This window comes from Tenrec ecaudatus, chromosome 1, assembly GCF_050624435.1.
Source record: "Tenrec ecaudatus isolate mTenEca1 chromosome 1, mTenEca1.hap1, whole genome shotgun sequence".
NCBI lineage: Eukaryota > Metazoa > Chordata > Mammalia > Afrosoricida > Tenrecidae > Tenrec > Tenrec ecaudatus.
The window spans coordinates 267,742,664-267,766,344 of NC_134530.1; the positions used below are offsets into that span (position 1 = coordinate 267,742,664).

A 23,681-nucleotide genomic window follows, 5' to 3' on the forward strand; every position below is an offset into this window, starting at 1 on the left:
GACTTCGATACAGAAATTTAGTGGGGAAGTACGACAAAGGAACAACTTGTAGTTTACATGTACAGCTTGCTAGGCGTGCATATTTCACTTTAAGAAATGTGTCATAAAATGTACTAACATAATAATAGCCTCTTCCCCATCCTCCCAAAAAAAACCCATGGAAGATTTTTTATAGTCTATCGAAAAGGAAGTCTTAAGATAGTAATCCAATGTAAAATGAAAATTGTTTAAAAACTTAAGAGGAAGCCTTACAAATGGGCTCTTTTTCCTAACTGATCTCTAGCATCTCAACTCTGGACTCTAGAGCCTTCCCCTGCACACTTCCTTCCTTAGCCCCTCCGTGACATTTTGACCTTGGCAAGAGTATCTGCAGTAAGACTTTAACAGAAAAAGATGAAGAATTATTGAGGTCTAGCAGTTTATACAGAAAGTACGTTTAAGTGATCATTGTATTTTCATGGAAACAACACAACTAAAATCTCTTTAAACATATATTTAAATTTGCCAGAATCGACAGTTCCTGTGTCAGAATCATCTGATTTTGCTCTTACCTCTCACTCACTCCGCGGCACCCCACCCACCACCACCACCTTTGAAATTTCACAGAACATAACATGACCTGTACAGGCTTTACAAAAAATGTCTGCCAACTCACTTCAAAGACTAGAAAAGTCACGGAAATGTAAGCATTGAACTTGCTGATACAGGTTTGATTCACCTAAAGTAGAACAAAATTTAGGTCTTAGGTTGTAGTGATAATCGTTAGAAAGAGGCAAAAAACCAACAGCAGCAAGTGTTGGTTTGCACGTGGATAACTTCCTGTGCCTACTTTACTAGTTTTTCCATTTATATCTTTCTTTTCATTAACCAATAAAGGTTTTAAAACTTGAGTTCATACTGCCTGGTGGCGTAGTGCGTTATGAGTTGGGCTGCTACCCACAGGGTCGGCAGTTCTAAACCACCAGCTGCTGTGTGAGAGGAAGGTGAGGCTTTCTACTCCAGTAAAGATTTAGTTAAAGAAATCCACAGAATAGTTCCTCTGTCCTATGGGGAATCAACTCAATGGCAGTGAGTTTGGTTTTGTACCTTACTTTCTGCAGGAAGATGCCCAAGATTCACCCCAAGTCCAAATCCACTGAAATATGCATTTCCCAAACAAGAGCTTGACATCAAATTTGGGGTTTTTATTTTTTAACTGCTTTTGCCTTAATCTTTTTGCCATTTTCAGATTTTATGTTCTTTTTTTTTAACCAAAGAATTTTTCTGGCTAGTGGGAATAGGTGTTTATTATACTTAGAAAATTCACTACCAGATAGAAATTAACATCAAACCTCTCAGTTATGGGACGTGATAAAACCATGATTTTGAAAACCATCACTGTTGAAGAAGTAGTGTCTTGTAAAGGATTAATTAGTGTCCAGGTGAGTTCATAACTGGGTTGAACTTCTAGATGTGAAGGACGGGCGAATGTAAGTGACGGCTGTAATGCGGAGCTGCCACATGAAGCCGCACATACAAGTCTCAACCTAAGCACGCCACGGCTCTTGTCCACCACTAGCCTAGTGCTGACAGTCAAAACGTGCTCTTCTGCTGGCTGCTCTGTAGCACTGAACACTTGATTGACGTGGAATATCAATGTGGGGTTAATAGAAACCAAAGCAGGTACAAGACCAGAGTCGCCTTAACAAGGTGCTGTTGCCCCAAAGTTCCTCGTTCTGCGCCCAATGGCTGAGAATGCTCAGTAGCCTTATTATGCAAGCGCATTTAAACACTATAATGACAATGAGATGTTGTAACTAGGCTAGTATTACATTAGCCGTTTTGTATTTCATTTTTCGCAGCTGTCACGTCTACTACCAGCTCCTTACGTCCAGCAAGTTGATATCTCCATCGATTTCCAGTGTGTCAATGTTGCTAAGCTCTTTAAATCTATGCTTGTACTCCAGGCTATGTACACCATTTATTGCAACCTTGAATTCTTTAACATCACAGTAAATGATCATCTGGAAGGAAAGCAAACGCATCATTAGTGGTTTCCCTGGGTTTGTTACATAAAGAAAAAAATCTTTTGCTGTACACTGATAGCATGTAAAGAATTAAATGTCTCAGTATGCTTTCCAGAGTCTTCCCAGCTTGCTGTCTAGCCAACTTCCCTTCTGTGAGGTTTAAGGCACTGATCTAATAGAAGGAAATTGGTAAGAGCTCCCTGCTGCCCTGTCTCTTGCTCAGGGAAATTGCTCTCTGCTCAGTATCCGAGACACCTATTTTGAGAAAGGTCGATCTTAAGAGATCAAGTACTTGGGAACGTGGGAATTTTAGTTCCAAAGATCTAAATGTATTTTTCTTAACCATATCCAAACTCAAGGTCTTGGTGAGAACGGGGATTACACAGTCAGCTGCTTCTATAAAGATGCTCCCATAAAGATCACGGCTTTGGAAACCCTCTGGTCTCTTTTTAAATCCACAAATCCACGGGGTGAGGGGGCCACCTAAAGCTGGTGTGCAACAACATGGAAGAAGCTGGCTAATGGAAGCAGAGTAACGGTTTCTACTTCGGACTGCACCTCACAGTCACTAAGGAATAAACACTGTTAGTCCACACGTGAGAGAAGGTTCCTCTTCAAATGCCGACTGACGGATACTGTGTTACACGGTCATTTGAGATGACAAGAAACGTTCGTCCTAATTAAAGAACATGGTTGTCTCCATGAGCGGACATGACCATTTCTGCCAACTATGTATGGTATGATTGTCAAAAAAGGGAAATATCAAAAAGATAGTCTCCAAACAAACGATTCCACACATGGTCTACACATGATTGATTATCCTGCCCCTTGTTCCCAGGATTGCTTTTTCTGTCTCATTTTCAAAAAGTATCATCTCACCTCAAAGTACATTCCAGGAGCAAAGGGAAAACTGGTAATATTTCTCTCTTCTTCTCCCCAGGAGTCTTGAAGAAAAGAGTTTCTTACAAATGCTTTACTATTCAGGCGTGGATTCAAGTGTAGAGCAATGTCCCTTGATTTTCCTGCGACTAGATCTACATTAAAGCTTTGGATAAATAAAATAGAGAAGGTTTAATAAACCAAAAGGAGAGATGACAATAACTACAAAACTCAGGTCAGCACATGGACATGCACTGTCTATGGAAGCGACATGTAGAGCTTTCCATGAGAGAATTATGTTGAGGTGAAATGGAGAAACTTGGAAATCACTGTTGAGGTTTATGATCTGGTTGGGATGAAAAAAAAGGCTTAAAGCTAATAAGCAATAATTGATTCAGAATGCAGAAATTGGGGATCCTTTCTTCTGATTGTTTACACGTGTTCTGGTCTTGAAAGTACACTACCAACCATGAAAAAAATCTAATTTCAAACTCACAGTAGTCTGGGCTCCTAGGAAGCAGAATTTTTACAAGATTAAAAAAAAGCTGACACACAAAATGTCTGACCTTACAGAGTTGTGTGATGTTCAGCTTATGACAAGGGTGAGAGATGAGGGTGGGCAGGATGATTAGCAGCAGATCAAACGGGCCATAAATTCTTCCTGCCATCACTGCTTTGAGGTAGCCTAGGTCAGAACACTGCAATTCAGTCCTGGCTCTGCTACCAACTCACTGACATCCTAACCCTCAAAGTCCACAGGAGGCTAAGCCAATTGACCCTGCTCACGTCACACAGGACTGCTGCTGGAGAGCAGTGAGGGGGACTCAAGGACACTGACCCTTTAGCGTTTCGGTGCACTTCTCCTTTGATGACGACAGTCCGCTCAGGGCCCATGGAAGAGTTCAGCCTTGCAGCGAACGGCAGCGTCTGAAACGAAACCACACTCAGACCCAGGCAGTCGGGTGAAGGCGAGTTCACGAGCTAGCTGTCCAAAGGGCACCGCTGAAGCACCATTACACTATCAACTCTGTAAGGGAACAAAGTCTGTCGTGACCCAACCCTCAGAGAAGCACTCAGGAAAACCGTCTGGGGTGATGGGATGAGCACGCATGGCGTGGAGGAAACCTACTTGGGAAAGGGCCTCTGTTGGGGTCTGAGAGCAGGGTTTATCTCCCGCCTGCAGAGGAGCAGCCAGCTGAGAGCTAAAGGACGCACACTAACAGGCTGACCCTGCACCTGGTGACTGAGACGGGCCCAGGATCGCATGGCGCTCCAGGCTCCCACAGGGCAGAGATGACACAACAGCTAGGGGAACTTAAGTTTGTTACGGGAATTGGAGGCTCTTCAAACCTTTGAAACACAGTTGGTAGGTAGTATGTTGGCGCAAGGCAAAGTGTGACTGACAGTGGAATCTTTGTTCTTGCTGCAGGCCATTCTAGGCGCGACTCTATGACTAGGCTGCAGGGAAACAGTTCTGGAGTGAGGTCTGGGGCAAGCACCTGGTTTCCAAGGCTTAAATGCTAAAGTGTTATGAACTCATCAAGAATACGTACACGCTGTGAGATGCCAGAGCTCGGTAGCTATTGTAAGAAAAGAGAGCGACAGTTAGTAATAAGAACCGCCGGAGTCGAGCACTGCAGGCCTGTCTGCCAACACACAGCTTAACCTGAGGCGGGCGGGGAAGTACAGATTACAAAGATTACTGAGCCTCTTAGTCTGAGTCCTTTACCCTCCATCAAAAATCACTCATACATTTAAGAACTGTCAGCTCACATTCTTAAAAAGTACATCCTCGGTGGACCCGCTGAAGCCGGAGGACCCCCTGAGGTACTTCTTAACCCTTGAATTGAACTAAGGATATTTATCTGTGAGTACAGTGCTCTATATAAAACCAACTATGACATCATACGTTAACTTATTAAAGCAAAGAGGATAAGGGGACAAGGAAACGATTAGATAAGAAATTGCAATGAGAAAGAATGGTGCTACATCATGAAAAAGCAATTAACATGAATGAACAATTTTCTAATACGCTCTATAAACTTGCCTGAATACACAATAAAATATATTTTAAATTCTTACTTGTATTTTACAGAGTGCCTCCCAAATGCTGAAATTTTATTTTATTTGTAAGGTATGAATGTGCTGCGATCGGTTCAGAGCTTCCTTCCCTTAGTAAGAGCAAAGACTCACTCTTCACATTGTACTTGTCACCACAGAGCAAGAAGCTACATATGGAACAGACCAGTAGTCGGTATTTACAAAACCACACAGGGCCCGCAGCACCGTTCAGTGCGCACCAGAGTGCTTCAGACTACGATGAGGGGTAGAGGCTCCACAGCCATAGCTGAAGTCAGCACAAACACACACAAGGACACCACAGAGGAATGCTGCCTTGGCTTTAAGTGACGGCAGTCCAACTGTCTCAGATTGTAAAAGGCAATTAAAAAATAAAAGCTAATCACCTAATGTCAACTAAAGTAACAGTGTTAAACTACTAGCCCATTACAAGATTCAATATTTACATTTTCTCTACGTATATGTGTCAACTCCATGGAAGATGCTTGGCTACCTTGTAAGTCCTGAAGGGAAAAAAAAAAATACAGTAAAAATTCTTAAATCTATCCGAATATCTTCTAAATACACCTGCTTGACACATCAAAAATAATTATGTGATAATCATAAACTTATGCTTGAAAACACATTAAAAATGTATTCAACATTAGAATCTGCCCCATGAATTTGGCAAGCATTAAAAAGAATAACCATGTAAAAAAGAATGAGCGAATGGACACAGGTGTGGAGGGGGTAAATTAGTTCAATGTATGGGAACAAGATGGGAGTTTCTAGCAAAATTGAAAATGCAGACAGGCATTTTGCTTCTAGGGTATACAGAGAAATACTCCACTATACTTTTAAATACTTCCTCTTCCTACGTTGAAAAAAAGCACACCACATGTTTTCATTTGTTTGTTTAGCTAGAACCATAATAGACTGGGTATCTTGCAAAGAGCAAGGCCTGGTCAAAGGAGTCCTGGCTGGAACCAATAGTCCAGCATGCAACTAACTGACTGAAACTAGCAGTTTCCACCCACCAGAGGGGCCTCAGAAGATAGGCCTGGTGATCTGAAAGGTCACAGAGCAGTTCTGCTGCCCACATGGAGAGTGGTGGTGGCCACAAAGCAGAATGAACTAATGGCAACTACCAGCAATAATAACTAATGTGAAAGATTTACTTTGCAAAAAGATTAGTTATTAAAGATGATTTCCACAGCACTGACTCAGGAACCATTATCAAGGAAGGCACCAAGCTGTGCAAGGACACTCACCGAGCTGAAGCTGAAGCCGACGGAATGAATATTCACTCTGCCATAAATGCCCAGGGTGTCAACCTTCTCAGGGCTAATCCTGTGTACGTAGAGGAGTGTGTGTTTTCCATTCACAGCCACCTGAGCAGATAGAGAAAACATCTCCCACCATGGGAGAAAAGATAAGAGAGTAAATTATTTTCCCCGGTTTAAATTTTCACTTTCTCATGTCTGACCAAATTGGTGGAAAACAACTACAGTACCAGCATCGTTTCTTAACTTCTATTGCGGTCCTGGACCCTGATCCAGACAATACATGCATTGAGAATGTGTGTGCGTGTGTGTACGTGTAAGTGCATCCCGGGGTTCAAAGGCCACTTAGAATCACAAATGTGCTAGAGCCCTAAAAGCTCAGGGAAAGATAGGCCCAACGGGTTTACAACCACATTTCCTTAACAAGGACACTGGGCTAATACATGTGGGGAGACTCTTCAGACAGAGTTACCCAACTTAATTGAGATGCACTTTTTACGCTGTCAGTAGACAATCTCGTATGTGGGTCTCTTGCACAGTGCCTGAGAGGGGGGGCTTCAGGACACTGAGTTCCTCCTTTTCTTTCCCTCCGCATGCCAGCTCCTGCATGAGGTGCCACAGGGAAGATCGGAGCAGCACACAACATGGCCTCTGACTCGGGGAACTCAGGGCATCTCTGGGTGTGCTGCACCCTGAAGGACCGATTGGATTCGTACCCACAGATGAGAGTTTTCATTCCAATCAGTACAAATCTATAGTTCTGGGTACGCTCTACAGGCTTGAGGGAGGGGCAATGGTTACCGATCTTCAAAGCCTGTCCCACATATCCTGCAGGCATGCAATGTGGGATGAAGCCAGCGGAAGAGCTTACTACACACAAGATCGCTAAGATCCTGTCTGGGTTTCTCTTGAGCCCAGAGTTACCTTCTGACAAAACTAGACTGCACAGACTGTTTTTACTCCACACTGAAATCCCCTATCTACCTACCAGTTCCTGATTCTTTGCACAGGCTTGGGTCATGGCAATTACATTCATTATCACATAATGTTCACATGGTTAGTATGACAGGAGCCTGGGTGGCAGTGGTTACTTGTTGGGCTGCTAACTGTGAGGTCCATGCACAGTTCAAAAGCACCACCTGCTCCAAGGGAGAAAGATGGGACTTTCTACTCCAGGAAGGAGGTACAGCCTCAGGAACTCACAAGGACAGTGCTACCCTGTCCTAGAGTTGCTCTGAGTTGTCATCGACTCAATGGCACCGTTGTTGAATTAATATGATGCCTTGTCAATTCAGGATGAAGCTAAGAGATGAGCTCTAATCAAAAGAACTGGCCACAATTGACCCGTATTCCCACATGGCAACACAGAGCAGCGAAGCTCCTTCATGTGGTCAGGCGCCTCCAGAGAACCTCACAGGAAAGGCCCGGGGGCAGTTCTACCCTGTGAACTCAGGTTCACTCTTGAGTCAGCATTGACTTGATGGCAGTGAGTTTGGGTTTATACTTTCTCTGGATTAAAACAACGTATTCACAGCCATTGAGCCATTGCTGATTCATAGCAACCCCCTGTGGGTTTCTGAGATTGTAACTGTTTATGGGAATAAACTGCCCAGTCTTTCTCCCAAGGAGGTCCTGGTGGGTGTGAACTGCCGACCATGCAAATTGCAGCCCAAGGGTGAGAAAAAGAGGGTGCAAACCTTCCCTGTAACCTTATACCCACTAATGATGATTCAACTTTATCATTCTCCAAAACGAACCTGAAATTTCTCCTTCAGCACCATTATCACAATTTCAAAAGATTTTTCTTTCTGGAAAGGCGAGTCATAGGTGATGTCTTCCCGTCCCCATTTTTCATTAAGGAGAGTATTACAAACAATGCAGCTAGATCTTTTGAAGCGTGGGTTGAGATGAAAGGCCACATCCGCTCGGGGTTTCACACTGCTGCCACACTGTAAGTCCACCTGGAACCTGAGAGCAAAGACATGTGGACCGTGGGAGCCTGCACATAGGAGAGCCTACAACTTCCAGTCTCGCTGGATCTTTGCCACATACTTACTCCACAGAAGTGGTTACGAGATTTAAATGCATTTTACGAACAGCTGGTATTGCACTGTGGTAGTTACATAATCTGCTGTCAATTTGAGACTTACAAGTGAAGGGGTGGAGGCTACCTGTCAATCAGGATGCAGCTTGATGACCTCATGTGGAGGTGCTAAAGAAATAAATAGCCAGCTGGAGGGGAGACACTCGCCCGACTCCCTGCAAGACATTTCTGACAAGAAGCCACATAAAGCTACCCTGAAGCAGCCAGAGGCCTGGGAGCTGGAGGAGCCACAAGGAGACCCCTGTCAGCACTGAGATGCTTACAACGCCACAAAATCCACAAGACTTCCCACCCGCTGGCCTGTGATCTTCCTGCATTTGGCGTCATTGCATGTGTTTCGTGAGTCTGAAGAGTACTTTGTAGACAGGTATCGGACTTACGGGCTAATATCAGACTTATGGACTTGACTGGGCTGGGATGTTTTCTCAATATTCAATTGCTCTTGTACATAAAGCTCTGAATTTGTTTCTCTAGTCAACCCGGACCCACACACGTACCAACCACAAAAGTCACTCTGGTAAGCCAAACAAGATTTGGGTCCCAAGAAACATCAAAGATTTGCCTCAGCACCTCCTGCCAGGCATCTTTATCTACACAGACTCATCACCAACAGGTCAGGGGTCCTCCCTCATTTTTCTGGGTGGGGAGAACTCTTGCCCAGGCTCACTCATGATTCTCCTTAAGCTCACATTTGTGAGGGGAGGGGAGAGTTTACAAATAACTGCCACACCCTGACTCAACACTAACCTCAAACAGACAACAGTTGGCTGACAGTTTTATGCAAGCCAGTAAGCCATGGTGTGTTTTACTTGGTTGTCACCTGTAGACCCTCCATTAGCCCACAGTATGCCTACACCTATTTCCGTCAAGTCAGTTCTAGCTCACAGCAACCCACAATAGGGTTTCCGAGATAGGCACACGTTTCTCCTGTGGAGTGGCTGGCGGTGTGAGCTGGTGGTTAGCAGCCTATGCCCAGTGCCCCTTCATAAACTGGAGAGTGCTGGAAAACAACTGGGACGCTGTACTTACAAGAAAAGTAGGTTAGGTCATAGTTTTATCTTTCGATGAGATTCAGTGACCTGATTAAATATTCTGAACTTAATTAATATCTTCCTGCAAGTAAGAAAAATGACTTCCCAATCCAGTGTGAAGACAACTCTGCAAACATCAGACCATTTGACATACTATGTATGTATTAGGTGGTAGCACAAGAAGGCTAAGGGGTGTGGCCACCAGTAAAGCCCATGAGAATGACACTGCGACAGACTGCCGGAGAACAAACTCCTCTGTGCCAGAGCTTGCTTACGATTAGTGAATACATAAAGGATCCTCAGTGAGAACAAAGCTCTCATTTACTCTACTTAACATCTACTGAGATTAAACTATCATATCTACAACTGGTTCTTCACAAAAAATGGCAACTGATCATTTTCTGATGAGCCGATCTAAAGCAGCTATTGGGCTCTATCAGATTAGAATGCCTATGACATCAGAATACTACGGGGACGTCTGCAGATAAGGACCAGCAATTAGGAAAGATACAGACTGAGAGACATATGGTCTAATCCCTTCTTCCCTGATCGATGCATCTGGATAACAGGCTAACTCCCTTCCTTCCTTCCTCAGCAATACTACCCCTGAGCTCTCAATGGGCCTAACTTTCAAGGACAAAAAAGTGTCTTCCGGTCTCCTTTGCAGCTCAAATGAGATGTGAGTGGAAGAATTCAGAGACAACTACTGGAAATGACCTCAAAAGGCAGTTGACACCTGCCTTCGGTCCACCCACACATATGCACACCATCCAGCTCCCCAGGATTACGAGAACCAGGGAAGTACGGTAGTGATAGAACAGAGGGCTACCGGGAGAGGGCTACTTCTATGAGAACTTTAGAGTCTACTTTAAGCTTAATTTTTGCAAAACAAATGTAAGTCTATCTTACTGAAACCAGTTATTATTTGGTTGTTACTTACAAATCTGAACCCACCTCAAACGGATAAAAGTCGACTCCAGCCATTTGTACCCAGAGTAAGCATGCATTAAACCACCCAGATCAATCTAGATGAGATCTGACTACAATTCTCTTGTTTAGCTAGAGCTGGCCTTGCAAAGACGCACCCCAGTTTACTGCATCTTACAGATGTGCATTTTTCACAGTGAAGGTTTGCTGAGCAGCTGCATCGGCGTCATGGTGCTCCCTTTGTGCCTGCATCACATTTGGGTAATAACCACAAAATGGCAAACGCTCTCGTCATGGTTGAAAGAACACAGCAGAGTGTAAACAACTTCTATCGATACCAGGAAAACAAACACTTCGTGTACCTTGTTTTGTTGCGGTGTCTGCTATACTGTGGTGGTTCTGTGAAGTCTGTCTATCAGACTTAGAGCAGTAAAACATTTTAAACTCCAAATAACCTTTACTTCAGTCATTCAATCCAATCCCCTCGCACGTAGGCCAGAGCTGCTAATGAAAGCAAACCCAGGCCTTAAAATATCAAAATGGTCTCTCGTACAGTTTGTGGCTGTTCCAAAATGACTCAGATCCAGGTCAGCCATCCCTTCCTTCAGAAATGTTACCTGTCTGAGTCACTAGGCACGTGCCCACGTATGACAATCAAAGTCCCAGGGTCCAACTGCTCAGGAATGGTGCCAACATAAGGGATCACCTGGGGAGGGGAAAGAGAGTGTTTTTAAAACGATCATTTATACGAACACAATAACTAAGAAAGAGGACGCAAACCTCCAGGATCAAGGGGCTGTTCAAAGGCTGCTCAAGTCTGCTTGAAGTCTGGCATTTTCTAGGAAGTCCTTACAATTCAACTGACTACGGGACACACGGGAGGGCATTTCCATGAAGTCTTAGTACTTATATGGCTGAGGATTTTGTGAAAGCATACTTCCACTTAATATGGTCATTGTGACAGTAGGAAAAACATGTTGCAATGCCATGCCTCATATTTTCCCTGTCATTCTCCTGACAATCCCCAAGAGAAACCTCACGACCACCCTAGTTTCTAAGGCAACCTGGCCAGAGGTTATGATAGCCTGCCACTGGAGGGGCTGCAAATGAAGCTACAGTCCCACGCCGAGGCTAAGACACCAACTCTTCAACTCTGGGTTCCCCGCCGCAGGCCAGACTGGGCTGTCTGAAATGCAACAGTGAGCTGCAGGATCATAAGGATGAGCTTCAGGTTCTGTGGATCTCAGAAGACATGGAATCCACATGCCTTGGCTAGTCCTGCCAGCCGGCTTGAGTTCTAATAGGTTACTCTGGTAGTTACATAATTTCATGTCAACTTGAAGATACATAAAAATGGAGGGGTGGTTAGTCCGTCAATCAGGTGCCTGATGGTGCCTCCTTGAGGGTGTAGCCCTCTCATAAGGAGGGCCCTGGGAACCTGCCCTCCTGTCTTCACCTTCCTGCTGGCTGATCCTGGTTGCTGCCAGAGCCCTAGCTGCGTCCACCACCATGGGATCCACACGACTCTGCACCCACTGGCTGGTGATCTTCCTGCATTCTGCATCATTGTACTTGTCTGCATGAGTCTGAAGAGGGACTTATGGACCAGTATCGGACTATGGACTTGAGTTGGACTGGGCTGGGCTGTTGTCCTGATATACAATTACTCCTTGATATAAAACTTTTTCTGACCCACACAGGCGTGTCACTGGATAAATGTTTCTCTAGTCAACCTGACCTAATAGTTACGCTGCCCAGTGTTTAATGCACTGTCAAATATTGCCAAGCCTCTGCCCGAGCTAACTCCATCATACATCCTGACCAGTAACTCGGGACCTGTGTTATGCAGTGCCACTCTGGAGCATTTGACCATCCATGCAGCCAGACAGCTTTATGCCACATGCCTTGCTCTTCTCAGTTACAGTAAACATGCTAAGCTAATGCCAATGGCTCATACACTCAAGGTCCTGGATTAGGCCCAATCTCCTGAGAAACTAAAGTAGTCCCTCTGAGGACTTAGCTCAGTACTTCCTACCTTGTTTGTTCACATGCATCTCTGTCTAGACCAGTGGTTCTCAACTTGTGGGCCACGACCCCTTTAGAGTCAAATGACCCTTTTACAAGAGTTGCTCGATTTACAATAGCAAAATTACAGTTATGAAGTAGCAACAAAAATAGTTATGGTTGGGGGGGTCACCACAACATGAGGAACTGTATTAAAGGGTCACAGCATTAAGATGGTTGAGAACCACTGGTCTAGACAGAGGTCTGGCTCATCATGTGTGCACCCCAGGTCAGAAGACAACAGAAAATCACTAGCTCCGTGCTGAGTAGGCCCTCACCGACCTGGAAATGGGGCACCGGCAGGTCTCCCCCATGCATAGGAGAACCAAGCAAGCAGCTGCTGGGCAGAGATCTGAGGCAATAAGCTGATTATTGCTTTGCGCATTCAGATGCAAAATGAACAGAGGTATTATCCATTTGGTATCGTGGCCACTGCTGAGGGAAGGGTGGGGAGGTTGAGTATAGCACCAGCAGGTTACTAAAGGAAAACCTAACCACCTCTATTGATTCTGTTACTGCTCCCGGTGAAAGCCTCCTATTTCTCACACAGAGTGGCTGGTGGTTTTGAACTGTGGACCTGGTGGTTAGCAGCCTATGTAACCCACAACACCACCAGCATTCCTTCTCAATTGAACTAGTCTAAGAATATGCTAAATAAGAAAAATCACATAGGCAAGTCATAGAGTTTGCTTCATCTTCAAGAAGAGTTAACAGCAGAATTAATCTGGCACCAATGTGAACTCTAACTTTGGAAGGTACAATGAAATAAAAGCCAAAAGATGAGAGACCCCAAAAGGGCCTTCATATTGCAGAGCGTTGGGAGTTTTGGATTAAAGCAGCCAGAGGCCTGGAAAAGATCCAGTACTTCTCACTCTCAATCCCACCACTAGCTTCTGACATTTTACTTTACTCAGGCACCAAGTACTGACAGGCAAGGGAAAAACTAGACGTTAATTTTTAAAAATCATTTTATTAGGGGCTCATACAACTCTTATCACAATCCATACATGCATCAATTGTGTAAAGCACTTTTGTACATTCTTTGCCCTCATTATTCTCAAAACATTTGCTCTCCACTTAAACCCCTGACATCAGCTCATTTGTTCCCCTTCCCTCCCCACTACCTTCTCCCCTCATGAACCCTTGATAATTTATAAATTATTGTTTTGTTATATCTTTCACTGTCCGACATCTCCCTTCACTCACTTTTAGTTGTCCATCCACCAGGGAGGAGGTTATATGTAGATCCTTGTAATTGGTTGCCCCTTTCCACCCACCCTCCCTCTACCCTCCAGGTATCACCACTCACACCACTGGTCTTAAAAGGATCATCTGCCCTGGATTCCCTGTGTTTCCAGTTCCTATCTGTACCAGTGGACATCCTCTGGTCTAGGCAGATTTGTAAGGTAGAATTGGGATCATGATGGGGTGGGAGGGTGCGGCATTTAGGAACTAGAAGAAAGTTGTAAGTTTTATCATTGCTACACTGCACCCTGACTGGCTCGTCTCCTCTCAGAGACCCTTCTGTAAGAGGATGTCCAGTGGCCTACAAATGGGCTGTGGATCTCCACTTCGCACTCCCCGATTCACAATATGATTTTTTTTTCTGATGATGCCTGATACCTGATCCCTTTGACACCTCGTGAACGCACAGACTGGTGTGCTTCTTTCATGTGGGCTTTGTTGCTTCTGAGCTAAATGGCTGCTTGTTTACCTTCAAACCTTTAAGACCCCAGACGCTTTATCAGGGGTCCTCAAACTTTTAAAACAGGGGGCCAGTTCACTGTCCCTCAGACCCATTGGAGGGCCGGACTATAGCTTTTAAAAAAAACAAATCTATGAACAAATTCCTATGCACACTGCACATATCTTATTTTGAAGTGAAAAACAAAACGGGGCAAAAACACCCAGTGGGCCGGATAAATGTCCTCGCAAGCCGTAGTTTGAGGCCCCCTGCGCTGTATCTTTTGATAGCTGGGCACCATCAACTTTCTTTGCCACGTTTGCTTATGCACCCATTTGTCTTCAACAATCATATCAAGGAGGTGAACACACAATGATATGATTTTTTGTTCTTTGATGCCTGATAACTGATCCCTTTGGCACCTCGTGGTCACACAGGCTGGTGTGCTTCTTCCATGTGGGCTTTGTTGCTTCTGAGCTAGATGGCTGCTTGTTTACCTTCAAGCCTTTAAGACTGCAGGCGCTATATCTTTTGATAGCCGGGCACCATCAGCTTTCTTCACATTTGCTTATGCACCTGCTTTGTCTGCAGCGATTGTGTCAGGAAGGTAAGTATCATGGAATGCCAGTTTAATAGAACCAAGTATTCTTGCATTGAGGGAGTACTTGAGTGGAGGCCCAATGTCCATCTGCTACCTTAATACTAAACCTATAAATATATGCACATAGATCTATTTCCACATCCTCATAAATATATTTCCATAGGTACATGCCTGTATGACACATTAATTTTTAAAGTTTACTTCTAATAAAAAAACAATCCTATAAAGAACAAATTCATTTCCCTTTGAAAATTATTTAAGATTACCTGAAAATAATATGACCCTCCTCTTTCCCACCCCACCCCTTTTCCCAAAGTTGGTATCCCCTCCACTGTACCCCCACATACTCTGTTCATGAGTCTCATCACTCATTGTGTCCTTTCCTCCATTAGTCAAGTATAAGCACGGTATCTACTTTTCACTCAGCACAACCACAGTCTCTATTACATAGTATGTATCTGATACGTGTTTACTGAATTTTATTCTTGCCCCCTCGTACCTGCTATGGATTTCAATTGAGTTTGTTATCAAACCTGTCATAAGTAAACAGTGAGTGTACAGAAATCAGTTACCGGGTTAAAGATGACATTCTGCAGGTTGTTCAAGGACATCATCATCCTGTCGAGTGGGGGAGTCTCTCTTTAGTTTATGATCTATGACTTTAGGTAACTTTCATTTAAGGTTTCCCAGATTGAAATTGTGGTACTCTCCCTGAATAACACCAAAAGAGAAATAAAGAAAAAATAAGCAGGTATAGTGTTCCTTCATAACTACTACTTAAATTACAAAGTAAACATCATTGAGATTTACTAAGTAACAGCATGTTGTTAAAATCAAAGATCTCATCCTAATTCTTACTTAGTAAACTTACATATAAAGAAATTTTTACACAGAATCCAGGAACAGGAGTGGGAATAGTGATACCAGAAGGGTAGGGGGGAAGAGGGGAGAGGAAAAGAGAAAGGGAAGAACCAATTGCAATGATGGACACATAACCATACACCCCTCTACTGGCGGAGCCAATCGAAAACATGGCGGGGGAGACAGCAGTAGGTGTGAGATGAAAATAGTAACAATGTACAATCTATCAGGGGGTTATAAGGAGGGGGAGCTGATACCAAGGGCTCAATAGAAAGTAAATGTGTAAAGAATGAGGTCAACATATGTACAAAAATGCCTGATTCAATTGAAATATGGATTGTGATGAGTTGTACGAGCCCCCGATAAAATGATTTTTTAAAGAAATTTTGGAAATATAACTGTAGGAAGTAGTGATTTTAAAATATTGTCATATTGGGGAAGTGGAAGGGGGTGGAGATGAGGAGGGTGAGGGGATTCAGGGAATAAGCAATAAATGCAGGTTGGGGGAGGGAGCGAAACTGATTATGATGATGTTTATACAACTTTTAAAATGAGATTTAACCATGGAAGTATATGATATGTGAATATATCAAGAAAACTACTTAAAAAAAAGGAAACCAAATTTGATCAGTGGTTACTATGAGTGAAGGAGAAAAAGCTGTTGCTTAAAGGATACTGAGTTTATGTTCATGGTGGTGGGATAATTTGGAAAAGGATATCAATAATTATGCAACATGAAAAGTATAATCAATGGCACTGTATTATACATGTACAAGTTGTGGAACTGGAGATTATGTATATTTTTGCCACAATTAGAAAAAAAATAATTACATGCATAACAATGAGAAGAGTATGTTCTAGAACTGAATGTGGTCATAACTGTTGTCTTCTTGATATGTTTGAAATAGCAAGTGGACAAAATGCTAATAAAACTTTTAAAATATTATCAACAAACACTTCTAACAAATTATAAAAAATACTTAAGTAAAACAATTCTTTTAAATTTTATTTTCCTTTCCAGTTGCCATGAGCTGGTTCTGACTCAGGGTAAGCTGATGTGTGCTGAGTATAGCTGCCTTCCTAAAGGGCTGCTAACCGGGAGGCTAAGAGTTTGAAACCACCTGCTGCTCCTTGGGGGAAAGACAAGGCTTTCTATTCCCCTGAAGAGTTGCCATCTTGGAGACCCACAGAGGCAGGTCTACCCTGTGCTATGGAGTTGTCACAAGTCAGAGCTCAGTCAGTGGCAGTGAATCTGGTTTGGGTTAACCATCCAGAAGCAGATCACAAGGCCAGTAAGTAACTGCCTCTTGAAGGGGTTCAAATACCCTATTTGCCAACCAGGACCTCAAAGTAAAACAGCAGCAAATATAATTAAACAAATGTATACAATTAACAGAGAAGTGTTCATTTAGCTTCTCTCTTCTGGTTCTGTAAAGCGAGAATATTCACCTCACAAGTTTGTTTTGCGAATGGTCTGAGTTAGTAAGACTGTGGAATAAGTGCTATATGATTGTTAGCTATTATTAGTAATAGAAAGGATGGTTCTTCCATCTCCAAATTAGTCATTTGGCAAATTACACAAGTCAGGGTGAAAAAGAATCATCCCAACCTCTTGAATACCAACAATAGGTGTTTTTCCGCTGTTAGAGTGGGGGAGGGAGGACAACAGCTTAGTTAAAAACAATTACGTCGCTCCTGGGAAGGCTTGATGACGTTAGCAGAACTACAAGAGGACAGAAACTCAAGTTTTCTACATTCTACTGCTCAACATTCCGCCGTTACACTGGACAGCCCATCACCTCGGCCAAATCGATTGCTGTCTATATATAATGAAAAATCTCTCCCTTTTGGTCGACTACCTTTTATAACCCCAATCTTACAAATATTAGGTAAAACTGGGGGAAAAACGTCTTGGTTGTGCTCTGTAAAAATTTAGAAAGCGCCAAGAGCAAAAAGAAGGGCTATATGCTCGCCAGGGCCACAGGGCCACTCACGGTTACCAGCGCGGGACCCCGTTTAAATAAGCCCACAGACGGGCCCTGCCGTTGCTAACGCCCCCCTTCTGCCACACGTCTTTCCTAAGGTTTACGGAACCACGTCCGTTCGGTCTGTCTGACGGACGCAAGACGAGTGGGCAAGTTCCAGCGCGTGTTTCGGGCGGTCGCGGCGAGCGCTGCTGGCCCGCCGTTAACCCCCCAAAACAAAGGAGATGTCTTTGGAAATGCGAGGGACCACTGGGGCTTCGCTGTCGGGGCGGAAGGAAACGGAGTACTGGAAAAAAACCGAGAAGGAAGCCCCAAGGGGAAGTGGGTTTGCAGAGAGGCGCCGCGGCCTCCGCTCCTTCCCCGCGGGCCGTCGCCGCCCGGTCCCGGGAGGACCTGTGAAAATGTCTCCCCAACCGATCCGGGAAGGAGGGCGGTGAGTCCTGCGGCCGGAGAGCCCGCGCCGAGAGCCCCGGGAGGGGCGCCGCGCTCCCCGACTCACCTGGGGCGGACGCGCCCGTACCTCGGCCGGGCGGAAGCTGGTCGTCCCGGAGCAGGCGCAGGCGCAGGCGCAGTCGCGGTCTCCAGCGGGGGGGGGGGGGGAGCGGGCGGCTACGGGCAGCGAGAGAGGCCAAGCGCCTTCCAACGCGCGTTCCGCGCGCCGCGGGAGGCCGCCGTCGGCGTCGCGCCTGCGTGCTGCGTCCGCGGCTCGACGGCTGCCTGGTCAGGCGCACGTCCTGCTGCGGGCCGCCGCCCTTCCTCCCGCACCCTTCTTCTGGAGACGTGACCGGAGGCCGGGTGGCTGCGGAAGAGCGAGGGGACCCGTGGAGAGGGTGCGTGCAGACATCCGTCCCCGGTATCGAGATGGAGGTGCAAGGCAAGTGTGCTGCCTTCCACCCCGCTCTTCCTAGAAAGGGGGCCCCTCTTAGCACCGGGGACCCCTCGAGGCGGCCCGTGTCCACTTTTGCACATCGCCGCCCAGCCCAGCAACCGCTAAGAGGAACCCACGTGTCCTCGGCGACCTTCCGAGGTCACCAGGGCGGCAGGTTCAAGGCCTGGTGTTTCTCAAAGGTTACCCACGTGTGTTGGCTCTGAGCCCAGACAGTGCCATGAAAGCTAACTGGCACACATGCTGCGTTCCGCTGTATGGCCCGTGGAGGTGCCCGTCTTTGCCAATACCCTTAGCAGGCGACATGGTTTAAGAAATGGGTCCATGCGGATAGACAGTGCTCATTCCAAAGCTGATTATCTTCCTTGTGCTTCCTGTCACTGTGGATTACCAAACCAAAGCCCACGGCTGCGCGCCATTGTGGAAGTGTGGGTCTCTTAAAAATGAACTGTACATTTCTTTATGCAGCAAAGCAAGCATGTCAGCCCCATGCCTTACAAAGTACAGCTACTCTGTACTGTTTTCTGAGCCGTAGGCTTTATGGAAACATTGCCAGACTCCAGAGTGCCACATAAATTTGAACCACTGGCCTAATAGATGACTGGTACAGTGTGAATCCTCAACTAACCTCTGGGGAGCTCTGTGGTGTAATGGGTTACATGTGGGGCTGCTAGCAACAAGGTCAACAGTTTAGAAACACCAGTGGCTCAGCAGGAGAAAGAAGAGGTTTTCGCCTCCTGTAAATAGTGAGCATGTGGAAACTCACGGGAGTCGTGCCATCTTCTCCTGCAGGAGGGCTAGGAGTCAGAATGGACTCCATGACTGGTGTTTTGGGAAATCAAACTGCCTTCCTGGTGGTTCTGCTTGGTAGAATTTTTTAAATAAAAAATAATAAGTTTGTGCCGATGCACTGCTACACAACATTTTATAACAAATGCTTGACAAATTAATTTTCAGTTGGGCCCACATGACTGATCGGCTGACTGTTGGGCTATAAATGTATCAGAGAGAAATACAAAAATAAAATTTGGGACAGTGAGGCCACTAGGGGAGTGAGGGATGTGGACTACACCTGGCAACATAGTGGGGCATCACCAAAATGACTGTCTTTAACAATATGGAGCAGTGCGTCAGCACAAACTTACTATTTCTATAAACACATCGCTGTAGTTAACAATAACAAAAACATATTACATAGCCCAGCTTGCAGACCCATAAGGCCCAAACTCTATGCTGATTTACTTTTCCAAGTCTTCTAACGTAGGGCTTGTCTATCAGTTTGCTGTTCTGTGCTGGCTTATGTGTTGCTATGATTCTGGAAGTTAAGTCTCCAGTGTTTCAAATACCAGCAGGGTCATCTAAGGTGACAGGCTTCATCAGGGCTTCCAGATGAGAAATAAACTATGAAGAAGAACTAGGCCACTTCTGAGAGATTAGCCACGAAAACCTTATGAATAGCGGCAGAACATTGTCAGCTGTAAAGAGTCAACCATAATGACATCAATGGAGTAAGACCTTTGGGACCTTTACTTGGTGGGAGGTGACAACTCAAAATGAGAAGAAACAGCTGCAAACATCCATTCATAACTGGAAAGTGCAATGGTCCATGTGCGAACTTCAAAAAATTGCAAGTTGTCAAAATTGCAGAAACGGACTGATATTTCAAATCAGACGATCTTGGTTTATTATGCCATGAATGACAAATTCAAGAGGAATAATGTCAGGTTAATGTTCAAAAAGATCATTTCAAGACCTACCTTGAAAGCACAGTGCTGTCTGTGATAGGATAATATCTATACACCTACAAAGAAATCCAGTTAATACAACTATATTCAAATTTCCACAACAACCAGTAAACCTAATGTTGAACATACTTAAGAATTGCACCAACGGTTTCAGCTCCTTTTCACAGCAAACTCCTAAAATATATACAGCTTTCTCACATTCCTTGGCTCACTTCAGAGTCAGAATCACCGATGACCTCCAGGGGCTAAATTCCTTGATCACTTCTGTGTTCCTCGATCTAGTAGCAACATTTGACACAATTGGCTGTTCCTCTTTATTTAAACACTTGTCCTTAGACGCTGTCAAGTTGATTCCAACTCCTTGTGACTATGATAACAGAATACAAAGCTGCCGGGTCCTGCACCATTCTCAGAATTGTTGTTACAGTTGAGCCCATTGTTGGAATCACTATGACAACCCATCTTGTTGAGGGTCTGTCTTTCATTGACCTTCTACTTTACCCGGCACGTTGTCCTTTTCCAGAAACTAGCCTCTCCTGATAACACGCCAAAAATACATGAGACACATCTCACCATCCTTGCTTCTAAGGAGCATGCTGGCCGGACTTCTTTCAAGACGGATATGTTTGTCCTTCTGGCAGTCAATTGTACTGTCAATAATCTTTACCAACATTGTAAGTCAAGTGCATTAATTCTTCTTCGGTCTTATTTAATGTCCAACCTGCACACGTATAAGAGGCAAATGAAAATACCATTACTTGTGTCAGGTGCACCTTAGTCCTGAAAGTCCTGGCCCTTCAAGACGTTTAAAAGGTCTTGTGCATCCCAGTGGGGCCTCCAAAAAAAAAAAAAAGTCTTGTGCAGCAGATTTTCCCAATGTAATACTTTGCTTGATGTCTTGACTAGCACTGATTGTGGATTAAAGCAAGATGAAATCATTGACAACAAATCTGTGCTCCATTTTGTTGATGTTGTCTGTTGGTGCAGTTGTGGCGATTTTTGTCTTCTTTACATGGAGTTGCAATTCATGCTGAAGCCTGAGGTACTGATTTTCATCACAAGTGCTTCAGGCCCTCGTTTGCAGCAAGCAAGGTGGTGTCATTAGCATGTCACAGGCTTACTCATATGACCCAGCTTCTCTGATGATTTGCTCAGCATACAGATTGAATATTTTTTGTTTCAGTAATTTTAACTATCCATATAACAAGTTACAATATAAATGGGATTGGCTTCCGGAGTAGTTCTTAAGACAATCCCTCCCAAACCCCTCAAAAATACAACTGTTAGATCTCTCTGGAGATAGAGCTACACCTCGGTCCTTGGCTCCGACTGAGAAAGAATTCACGCAGAAGCCTGGCTCGTGAGCAAAGTGAGTTTAATGAGAGTTAAAAGAAGTTTCACGTTTTGCGCGGCACCCATAGGATTTATCCCGACCATGCAGCCTGGCAGAGACTGCTCAACGTCACGCAAAGAGACTGCTCAGCGTCACCCTGCGACTCTCTGTTAGATCTCTCTCCCAAGTTCTCCTCCAAAGTCCTGTTCCAAGTTCTCCCTCAAGTTCCTCTTCCCAACTCTCGGCTCCTGCCTTTTCAAGGATTCCATGGGGGGGGGGGGGGGGGCGTGGTGGACGACCCCAGATCAACCACATTGGCTGAATTGAATTCACCTGACTTAACGCCCACCGCGGGGGGTGGGGTGGGGGGGGTTGAGCCTAGGCCTCTGAGCATGCCCTTTGTTCTTGTGCTTGGCTCTCTGGGCATGCATCAATGGACATCCCATCCCTGCCCTATTTGCCTAACACAACCAGGAATATGAGATGTGAATGCAAATTCAAAATTCTCTTTCATCTATTTTAACCTTTCTCATTATCCAGGACAGCCCACAACTTTATAGTACAATGTGGCTGCAATTCAGAAAATGCTATATAAAATATTGTCTTGTAGGCAAAATGTGAAATAATATTTTGTCCAATACATTTTAATAGTAAAAGAATGATTTTCGACTTATGAACTGTATGTAGACTGTGTATGTTTTTGTCCCTTGGCAGCACTAACTGGTTAAACAAATTCACCACATCGTTTGTCAGTGCTATGAATCAAGTTACTTAAACTGAAGGAAGAAAGTTCTGTTCAGTCATCTTATTTCACTACGTTATTTTTGCTGTTTTTAAACTGGGCCTAGAATAATGTGATTTGAGCATTTATTAAATGGTAGTGCTAGTACTTAAAAGAAATGCCCCAAATCAATAACTTTGGAACACAAATTAGATGTGGTAAGCACTATTAAGAACTTAAAATAACTGCCTTAATATACCATGCTATGAATTTAGGAACTCAAACTTCAGCTTTTAGTGGTAATAGTGATAACCAAATCAAAAGATTAAAGCAAAAATTTGCCACAATAGGAATTTATGAGATCTGGAGATCATGTATGTACCCTCCCTTTCCATTTGTTCTCATGCGAAAATTAGTCTTGAGTTATGCATGTTTTAAGTTATTGAAAATCTTTAAGAATGGATCCTTTGCACCAAGGGTGTGAGGGACGATGCTGGGAGAGTGGAGGGTGAGTGGGTTGGAAAGGGGGAACTGATTACAAGGATCCACATGTGACCTCTTCCCTGGGAGAGGGACAGCAGAGAAGGGGGGAAGGGAGACTCCGGATAGGGCAAGATATGACAAAATAATGAGGTATAAATTACCAAGGGCATATGAGGGAGGGGGAAAAGGGGAGGGAGGGGGGAAAAAAAGAGGACCTGATGCAAGGGGCTTAAGTGGAGAGCAAATGCCTTGAGAATGATTGGGGCAGGGAATGTATGGATGTGCTTTATACAATTGATGTATGTATATGTATGGATTGTGGTAAGAGTTGTTTGAGTCCCTAATAAAATGTAAAAGAAGAAAAGAGAAAAAAATGATTAGGGCAAAGACTGTACAGATGTGCTTTATACAATTGATGTATGTATATGTATGAACTGTGAAAAGAATTGTATCAGCCCCAATAAATTGTTAAAAAAAAAAAAAAAAGAATGGATCCTTTGCAAAGGCACCACACTCATCCATATGTCTACCTGGCAAGAAGTTTGATGCTTGGCGTTCTCCACCTCTGCTGAGCTCCCACCCCTCTGAACGGCTTTAGTTCCTCTCTGAGCCCTCTGGAGTTGAGCTCATTGCACCCCCTAGCAGCCCTTCTGGAACTCAGCCTCCCTGCTTACCCTCAGGACACCTGTGTTCAGAGTCCTCCGGTTTGCTTCTTGTGTTCTACGGAGTCTTTTCAGATGTGAGAAACAAGCTTCAAGAATTAAGGTTCTTGTCACAAAAAAAGAATCTTGGGGATGGGATGGACCTTCAGATGAGTCGAAGTTAAATGAATTCATTCCAACGGCTCAAAGAATGTTTTTAAAATACTTCTCTTGAATGGATTAGTCGCCTAGATTATGCTGGCACCACATATTCAGCAGAAAAAGATATTTTGTGTGGCACCGATACACTAGGCAACATGTTAGGCACTAGATACACAATGGGTATGTGTGTGTAAGCATACAGATAGAGATATGTGTGGAGCGTATTA

The 23,681-nt window shown here is 44.4% G+C and overlaps 1 protein-coding gene across 3 annotated transcripts; it reads right to left on the reverse strand.

The window, feature by feature from the left end:
* Positions 1-482: 482 nt before the first annotated feature.
* LGALS8 (galectin 8) lies at positions 483-18,056 on the reverse strand. 3 transcript variants are annotated; one of them, XM_075532303.1, is made up of 11 exons: positions 17,983-18,056; positions 15,210-15,348; positions 10,906-10,994; positions 7,984-8,194; positions 6,215-6,334; positions 5,411-5,467; positions 4,439-4,465; positions 4,236-4,343; positions 3,724-3,812; positions 2,886-3,051; positions 483-2,003 (listed from the first exon to the last, which is right to left on the reverse strand). In XM_075532303.1, the coding sequence occupies exons 2-11, from the start codon at positions 15,252-15,254 to the stop codon at positions 1,854-1,856; spliced, it is 1,062 nt and encodes a 353-aa protein (XP_075388418.1). In that variant the 5' UTR covers positions 15,255-15,348; positions 17,983-18,056; the 3' UTR covers positions 483-1,853. The 3 variants fall into 3 exon arrangements, with proteins under 3 accessions (XP_075388418.1, XP_075388420.1, XP_075388424.1); XM_075532305.1 differs by lacking the exon at positions 4,236-4,343; XM_075532309.1 differs by lacking the exons at positions 4,236-4,343; positions 4,439-4,465.
* Positions 18,057-23,681: the final 5,625 nt, after the last annotated feature.